The 9,838-nt window shown below is 28.8% G+C and overlaps 1 protein-coding gene across 1 annotated transcript; it reads left to right on the top strand.

The window, feature by feature from the left end:
- Window positions 1-3,645: 3,645 nt before the first annotated feature.
- HELRODRAFT_168472 (hypothetical protein) lies at window positions 3,646-4,462 on the top strand (the record flags this gene model as incomplete). Its single annotated transcript, XM_009014329.1, has 2 exons — window positions 3,646-3,846; window positions 4,184-4,462. The coding sequence occupies 2 exons, from the start codon at window positions 3,646-3,648 to the stop codon at window positions 4,460-4,462; spliced, it is 480 nt and encodes a 159-aa protein (XP_009012577.1).
- Between the last annotated feature and the right edge of the window lie 5,376 nt (window positions 4,463-9,838).

Genomic DNA, 9,838 nt, shown 5'->3' with positions numbered 1-9,838 from the left:
TACTGCAAAGACTAAGCAGCAGCGCAATGCAACTCAATCGCTACTCAAAAGAATATAATTAGAACCTAGTATTATTTAAATTTATAATATGTTTGAGTAAGTTTTAATCACGTATATTAACGTTCTAACTAAGCTTTCTGGTATTACCTTGTTTTCGTAATTCAAAGAAGGAGATAGCTCTACAAGAGTCAACGTTTCGAGAACATTGTAGATGTATGTTTGTGTGTGCGTGCCTGTTTGCGTGTGTGTCAGTGTGTGTATGTCTCTCTATGTGAAAATATACAAAAAAATAAAAATACATGATGAAAACCATTTTTAAGTCTACGTACTGCATTAATTCCGGTCTACCTTAATGTATTTTAGTTAACATATGACGGTCTTTTGTATGTTGAAAAAAATGGTTCTTCACCTATTCACTGGCTATCCCAGCTTGAACTTTCATGCATATAAAATGATATAAAAATATATATATTATGATATTATATACACGTCTGTGTGTTTGCAGTGCACACCGATATTATTAATAAAGTTGAAAGGTGTTTTTTAAATTATTTTTAGTTGAAATTCTTTTGAAAAATTTTGAACAGTTAGTTTATTAATAATCTCATTGAATTTCTGAGATATTTTTGATAGTTACAAATAAATAATCTGGAAAGATTACATTAATTCACGTAAAACTATTTTCATGAAACTTTTCCAAACGTATCTTATCCATACACTTGCAGCATAATTTCCAAATTAAACAAACCACCAAAAGAAAAATATAACAAATAATGAATTGATACAATATTAATAGTTAATAATAAATGGAAATAATAATAATAATAATAAAATATTTACCTGAACAAGATTCTAATGCGTTTTATTGGCAAGGGTTTTTACTAAATTGTAGCTAGTGTAAGCCAGTGAATGTATATGAAATTAATGTAAGTGGATTGTTTGTATCAAGTAACTAATGGAATTACTATATGGTATAGCCTAGCACCCATTTGAATGCGTCTGTGTATGTGTTTACTTATGTTTGATTTATTGTGTGTGTGAGTGTGTGTGTGTTTGTGTGTGCGTGTGTGTGACGATGTGTGAAACGATATTACGCACACGATTCGTGGTATATTTTTATATTTTAACAAATTTCCAGTGCTGAATAATTCAGGCATAAAAGTTTCTAAATTTAGTTACAATTCAGGTTCGGTAAGTCACGACTATCTGTCGAAGGGAAAGTTAACAACAAACTGTCAATCGTTTTAATTTTTTTATTTCTTTATTTGTCGTTGTTGTTGTTATTGTTATTATTATTGTTGTTGTTGGTTTACTTTAGAGATATGTACCTAGATTTTTAATGTATTTAAAAGTTTGCTAACCGTATACGCTCAAAAGATTTTATAAAAATTGTCAATTTGTTAGTTTCGAGCACTAAAACTTATGGAAAAAGAAGTGAAACAGGTTCAATGGTTTATTGACGCTTAAAAGGAATCATAAATAAAGCGCCATATAAATAAATTAATGAATTTTATCATTAAATTTGTATCTTTTATTAATACATTTCATTATTACATTAGTATCGTCTATTATCAGTATTTTATAATAGTGTGTATATACCATTATACAAAATTGTACCCGACGGCGTCACAATGTTATTCTGTATCGGAGTCGGTGGTGGTTGTGGTAACGCTTGACGGCGTGGCGTTTGCTTGCTGTGTCTCCACCGTAACTATTTCTTTTAGCAAACCACGTCTCGATCTTTCGAAGTATTCAAGATGAAATGTTTAATACAAAATTATTCGAAATAAAATAAAGACATGTTAGATCAAGAAATGAATCATTCAGTGTTAGCTAATCGGTTGATTACGATTTTAAAGTAACGTTCTATCACGCACACACTGTACTCTAACACAAGTCCCTTTTAAATTAACAATTAAAAACAACATTGTCTGTGTGCATGATGTCTCTCTCTCTCTCTCTCTCTCTCTCTCTCTCTCTCTCTCTGTGTGTGTGTGTGTGTATGTGCGTGTTTGTGTGTGTGTGTGTGGCGTGTAAGAAAATGTTTAAAAAGGGGCGTATTTAATCAATTATACCGCACCTATGACCCAAGCTGACGATGGTGATGTTGATGGCCACTAGAAAGATGCAGGCTAGTAAGGAAACGAATTGTACGTATATTTTGTAATCTGTTGCGGTTGTCATCATTTTTTTTATTTTCATCAGTATTGAAATTATATAATGCTAGTATTAACGCCATTATTATTGGCATTAATGTTAATATTGTTAATTATTAAAGTTAATAGAATCTACATACTCGTATAATATTTTAACTGTGATTCAAAATGGAAATATAATATGAATATTAAATAAATTGAGATGGTTTTTGATGAATTAGATTATAATTGAAGTGTGAAAATTAACTTAAAAACTGAATAACATTTCAAAAAAATTTGTCAAATTTTAAATTGAAATAAATCAAAAGTTATAATTAAATCAAAATCTATTGTAGTTAAAATAAAGGGTTCGGAATAATTTTTTCGCAATAAATTTACTTTCTGGGTATGTTCCAGTTGGGCTATTGTTGTTGTTGTCCATTTTTATCATTCGCGTATTTCCTGGCTTTAACGGTAGTCAGACAATTTAATAAATTTTTATATTTTATTTTTGGGATTATTTAAATTATAAATTATAAACTTTTTTGTTTTATATTTGAGAATATTTAAATTCTAAATTATAAAGTTTTTGTTCAATATTTGAGATTATTTAAATTATAAATTACAAGGTTTTTTTGTTCTATATTTTAAATAATTTAAATTATAAATTATTAAATTCCTATTTCTTTTTTGAGATAGTTTAAACTCTAAACTTTTGATGAAACTGTTTTAGTTCTTTCAGAAAGCGAATTAATTTTATGATATCTCTGCGAACTTTTACTTATTCAACTTCGATTTTTTTTAACTATTCTATTGTAATTTCAAAAATTCATAAGTACAGTTATGTAGACTTATTCAATTGTTAATTGCTAAGGGTTTTATTTTCAATGATAATTATCTACATAAATTGCATTGAATGATGGGGTTGGTGTTTGTTGTATGTTAGTTTCTAAAAACTCTGTTTACGTTTCAATTGCGTTTGAATATCAAAGAAAACTTTTGTTGTATTAGTCATAAAATTTTTTACAAAAACTTCAACTGGTTTGATAATTTATTTTTTGATTTAAAAATTATAAACTTAAGTTGAATTTAACAAATTTATTTTTATCAAAAAAAAAAACACGAAAAATTTAATTTTCTAAAGAATTTCTATGTTTTATATTTATTATTATTATTATTATTATTATTATTATTATTTAGTCTTTTATTATTATGATGACGTAAACATTTTCTATCTGGTCACCTTTGGTAACAGCTTTTGTATTGTTTAGTGAGTCATCAATTTTTTCCAGCTTTCACAAAAACATTCCGCCCGGGTCTTTCATAACATTTAAACGCACTTTTATCGTCACACTATTTTATAATAACTACCGACTTCGTCACATCAAGTTAGTAAAAATAAGTAAAAAGTTATTCAGAACTTCAAAATTGAAATAAAAAATTAATACTTCCGAGAAACTTTAAAACAACGAGTCATTGTTGAGAGGAAGAAGATATCAAATTGGTAAGGATGGGTCGGCCGAAGAAATGTCAAGATGCTCCAAGTGCCACTGAATCACGTAGGAGATCTGCAGATAGTCTAACCTGGAAGGAACATTTTGTGGGCCGCCTCAAGACTTTCCTCTTGTTCTCCCTGGATAATGGGCTGTGCATAGGACTTGCCATACTACATGACCTCACGTGGTTTTCATCGTACAACATTCTTTATCAGGTATGCGTGAGATTTAAACGGTTGCAACAACATACAAACACATTCATAACCGTCTAGTAGGTGACTGCATTCCTTCAATGGAATGCGTTCATTTGTCTTTTTACTATTTTGAACGGGCTTGTTTTGTGCCGGCTCTTAATAAGTTATTAATAATTGTGAGAAAAAGGTATATGATCGCAACATGAAAAAGACAAAACTAAGTGATATCTGTGAATGTTTGAAACTTTATAAAAGAAATCTGTTTCAGAGTTTAAAACTTTGCAACTGGCATCAAAATTGTAAAATAATTATTCATACGTTTTCAAATGTTTCATGAACTTCATTGCAAATAAAACAGGATCAGCCGAGCCAAGCGTCGTTACTCGATTATTTCCTAAAGAACTTCATGTTGTTAGTGGTCAGTCAGTTCGTCCTGCCAAACGAGCAGGTTATCAGCACACTAGCCGGATACTCCTTCCTCCTCTCATGGCTGGCCATCTCGCAGAACCTTCCCAACATCGATTCCAGTGGCGACGCGTCGAAAATCTTCATGGAGCACGTCAAGTGTTCGCTCAATTTGTTTCAAAAGTTGTTCATTTTTAAGACGGTCAAAAGCGTTATGCGTAGAATCGCATAGGAATGTTGCTTAGAATCGCATAGGAATGTTGCGTAGAATCGCATAGGAATGTTGCTTAGAATCGGATAGGAAGGTTTTGAGTTGGGTCCCACTCGGGCAATGTCCATCATGTTTTGTTTGTTGATTTAGAAAAATCTAAGACAATTTCTGAATATAGTAATCAACTTGGTTGTTTGAATGATTTTTTTGTGAGTTTTATTATCATCTAGTTTACTATAATGCTAACATCACTAATTAAATGTGATTTTTGTTAAAATTTATTAATGACGCTCAAATTTTCATAACCAACAAATAAATGAAAAAAGTTGAAGCGTTGAAAGATTCATAATAGAAAATCATCGAAACTTGTACGATTCTCAGCTGTTCGGTTTCGTTTTCATTCTTTAATGCAAACATAACACCGAAAATAAATTTTATTTCAAATTCTAATTTTACAAATAAAATAAAATTAAACATGAAAATTCTGAAAGAGGAATAACGCAGTAAATGAACCACCACACCACCCCAAAACTTTCGTATGCTAAGATTCATGTAGGTTGATTTTGCACTTCGGACACGCTACGCCGTGGATTCATCCGAATATTTATTTAAAAATACACATTGAAAAATGTTGTTACTCGCAACACTTATAAAATATTTTAAAATTTCGTGAACTGAGATTTGAACGATGGCAGTGGTTTTAAAAATGAATTTTATAAAAGGAGACATTTGCATTGATTGGGTGAATTGGTGAAATAATAAAAAAATCAAATTGATTTCGTCAAAAAGACTGGAACTTTTTGTGAAAGTAATAAGCTGTTATTGAAGAAGCAGTGCTTAAACATTTCTTTTATTTCAACGAACAAATATTGAAAAATTTGAACAATATTTAAAAATGAAATCTAAAATATTTATTAATTGTTCACCTATTATATTTTCTTTCTTTCCAGAGAACGAAAGCAAGGGCGGGTAGGAAACAAACAATGAGCGGGCGATGAACGTCAAATAACTATCGCCACTCGTGTCGCTCAGCCCATCTGATAAATGTTATTTTTTCTTGTAATAATAATCAATATAGAAAAATTGACAATCAAAGTTTAATACAAATTTTGAAATAACGTGGCCAACAAATGTGTTGAAATGAGCAAATTGCTTCACAATCGGCCTTATCTTCTTTCGGATAAAATTTAAAAAATGAGAATCATCATTAGATAGAAAGTGTACAAGAAAGGAAATAAGTTCATATTCTGCAATTTTTCAAGTGTAGAACATTTGAATCTAAAAACATTTTCCACTCTTGCAGAGTTCAAATTTACTTCCATTCAGTTATGTAGCCCATTTAGCATATTAAAACATATATACAGTTCAATTTTTATACTAATTAACATCTTAATACTTAATTGAATAAAGAAAAATTTAATTTATTTCATTCACTGCAAAATCAGATATGAATCAACATCTGCTATAACTACCAGAGAATTGAACGTACCTGGAAATCCGCAGATAGCCTTTGTTTCGGTGTCTGAATTTTCCTTGTGATAAATTACAGGCAATTAGTGGCTTTTGCGGCTGCTAGTTTCATTTCCCCATCTATTTTTTTATGTGGGAGTGCACCAGCACCCCACATAGCCCTATATTTTTTGTAGAATGTCTCTGCATGTCTGTATACGTGTGTGCATGTATGTAACCATGTATATGTATGTTTGTTGTATGTTTGTTCACACATAAAGGTTAAAAGGTTAAAGGTTTCTCTCTCTCTTTTGCGTTTCCTTTAGAGGTTTCAACGACAAACACACACAGCGTATATGAATACGCGTGCAAACCACGCATCATGCACATCGCATATGATGGGCGGGATCTCTTTGTATTCGAACCCAGTTAATGCAATAGGAAGACCAGGCGCTTTTAACCATTGAGCCATCACACCACCCTAGCTATATAGGTGCTTTTAAGTTATAAAACTGCAACACAACACTTTATCAAATCAAATCAAATTTATTCATTCAGTCAATCGAAAATGAATTATGGAAATGATTTGGAGATCCAAAGAGTTAATATTGTTTTCATAATTTAAAATTAGAACCAATTCAATATTAATATGATCTCAATTAAAATTAAATAAAAAAAAACAAACAAAACAAATTAATAATAAAAATAATAAAAACAACAAATAACAATAAAAATAATAAATAATGATAATGATAATAGTTGTACAAGGCACAAACGATCAAGGCCTATGAGTGAGTGAGAGAGTGAGTGAGTCATCGGACAACATCGCGAAATGATAAACAAACATTACATAAATCTAGTTTCAGACCATTCATTTTTATTTTTTTTATTTTACTTTAATTTATTTTTATTTACCAGCAAGTGATGACACTCGGATGAAAAATCCTCATGGTGACACTCGCCAGACACTCGCACATCACAAACAAAATTTCCAAAATTCAGATGGAAAATTTTTCGTACAAGCAAACATTGATCAATCAAATCGCGTTCAATGTAATAATTTAAAAAAATTAATTGCGTGTTCAGCACGTGCTGTGTGTGTTACCCACCATTATGGCAAAAACAGTATACAATGTGTGATACGGTGTTATAAATATTGCTATTGCTATTTTTAATGATGAACTAACCAACAAAAAATATGAATCGCAATAGCAGCAACGCTACATTTTTTCGTTGTTGTTTCTGTTGTTGTATGTCGTTGTTGGTTCTGTTGTTGTTGTTTTTGTTGTTGTGTTGTTGTTGTTGATGATGTTTGTTGATTGTTTTTACGATTTGATTGATGATTGGTCACGTGTTAATTTTATGGACAAGCTTGTCCTCTAACACGTTTGAAATGGAATGGCAACGGCCTGATCTGATGAGATTTGAAATTTTAATCTTCTTAACTTATTTAACTGTGAATATTTGTATAAACAATATACTATCATACATAGTCTAATATATACGGTCAATTTTAGTTATGTTTAAAATGAAAAAACCTTGGTGTAACAATTAAAAAATTGTATATTCATTTTTACACTTCAAGACGATAAATTAACAATATGTAAAATAAACCATGCGTTCAAAACGTCATTTGACAAAAAATTTAAAAACACGCCACACAACAATACACGAACACGCAAACTAAATTAACACACACACACACACACAATTCCACACACGCGCTATTACATACACACACACGCACAAACACACCAAGACGATCTGCAAACAAGGTCATATAAATAGCTACGCCCCGGTAAAACAAATTAAAAAGAAGGCCACTGTACAAAAGAACGGGCTCAGTTACAGCTGAACTCTTTGATTTTATTTGCTTTGCTGTGAGTTGCTTCGAGTCTTGACATTTATAATTTTTGTTGGATTTTCATCAAGGTTTAGTAAGTCGAGTTGGTATATATTTTAAACAACTTTGGAGTGGGTTAATCAGAGTCAGTATGTGGCAAGAATTATATTAACATGACTAACAATAATTAATAATAATAAAAATAATAAGGGTGTTAATATCAAAACAATAACAACTTTATGTATTCTGCTTATTCTTTTAACAGTTATTATATTTAGTGACTTCAACGAGCGACTGACGTACATGAAGGAGTTTTTAAAAAATAAAGGTATATTTGGAAAGGTAAGATGAATTCAAATTAAAATTTCTTATTTGTTATTATTAATATCGTTTTATTTATTTATTATCATTTTTTTATTACTATTATCATTACTATTACACGTATTAACATGATCACGTGACAAAATGTTCAGTTCTCAACTTGTGTGCACATCATGTGATGAAATTTTTAAAGGCAGTTGAGTGAGAGATGAGTTATTCATAAATGTAAGATGTACATTATATATACAATTATTCACATATATAACAACTATATTATATATACTTACAACTATATATATATAAAACAACTATATATATATAAAACAACTATATATATATATATATATATATATATATATATATATATATATATAAACAAACGTTGGTCTATAAATACAAACAGCATGCTAGGAAAAGCTTTTTTAAACACTGATTTTATTTTAGGTTGCAGATATCTTATGACAAAAAATTTAATTTATACAACTTTAAATTGAATAGCATTGAGAAAGTTAGTCAAGGTTTGGTGTCTGTTCATTGCAATTTTTAAATTGTAATTGATTAGATAATATTCGATTAGATATAAATCTCTAGTAATTTTATATAAGCACGAGTTCTGCTATTTTGATTACCAATGAATTTTTATAGATGCATCTGTTGTTGACTCTTTCTATTCATACATTTTAATTTTTATATAAACGTAATTTTTAGTTTGTAAATTTCAAACAAAATCAATTTTTTTAAATGTGACACATAAAAAATTATTCAGCATGTTTTCAATGTGGCGATAAGAAATGTAACTCTAGAGTAATAGAGTTATACTTTGTAATATATTATGTATATATTATTTTTTATATATGCGTGTGTGCGTGCGTGCGTATAGCAAAATAAATTTTCATACGTATTATTAATTGAACGCTTCATCATTTCTTGTTATTGTATTTTTTTACTTTTATAGACGAAATGGATGTCAATTGTTGTCTATCATCGTATAAAAAATAGTATTAAAGTTTTTAACTAATTCGATTTTTCGCATTCTTCGTGAAATAAATTTTTTGTTTATTTATTTATTTTTTAGTTAAAGAAAGGTTATTTAGTTTTGTATTTCTATTTTTTATCGTCAGCTCATTCAAGCTTTTTTGTTCTCTTTTTTTCTCTTTTTATTAAAAATTAAAATAAAAAATTAGCTAAACTTTGATAGCAGGCAATGTTTACAACAAATTTTCAAAAACGAAATTTAAGCTTAATAATTTTTAATCTTGATAAATTTAAGAAATTTTTGTGGATGTTTCACTTTAATAATGCCTTATATTAAAAATTAAAATTAAATTAAAAAACATACTTAATTAAATATTAAATAAAATAGAAATAACCTTTTAGTTTTAAATTTAAAGATGAAAACTAAAACCTTTAGTTGATTAAATTTAAATAAATCCTGTTTTTATGTTTTTACTATTTATACACATTTGTGTTTTTTAATAGAAATAAAATTTTTATGTGCTAAACTATAAATATAAAGCAGCTATTATATTCCTAGCTTGTTCTTTAAAGTCTCGTTTTGTTTTATTTTTTTTTTTCATGGTTTTTAAGTTTTAACTTATCAACTTTTATTCACTTTCGAAATCAGGAAAATAAAGACAAAAGCAAGCTCATCATCCAGATCACTATTCTGATTTCTTTTAAAATTTTAAATGACATGATAAATAACTAATTAAATTGAAAATCTACAGGAAGGCTGTTTATAAAAATTTATTAATAAAATAATAAATCATTGTTAAGACAATATA

Source organism: Helobdella robusta, assembly GCF_000326865.2.
Source record: "Helobdella robusta unplaced genomic scaffold HELROscaffold_13, whole genome shotgun sequence".
NCBI lineage: Eukaryota > Metazoa > Annelida > Clitellata > Rhynchobdellida > Glossiphoniidae > Helobdella > Helobdella robusta.
The sequence above is the reverse complement of the archived record's forward strand: the minus strand, read 5'-3'. Positions and strand labels throughout refer to the sequence as shown.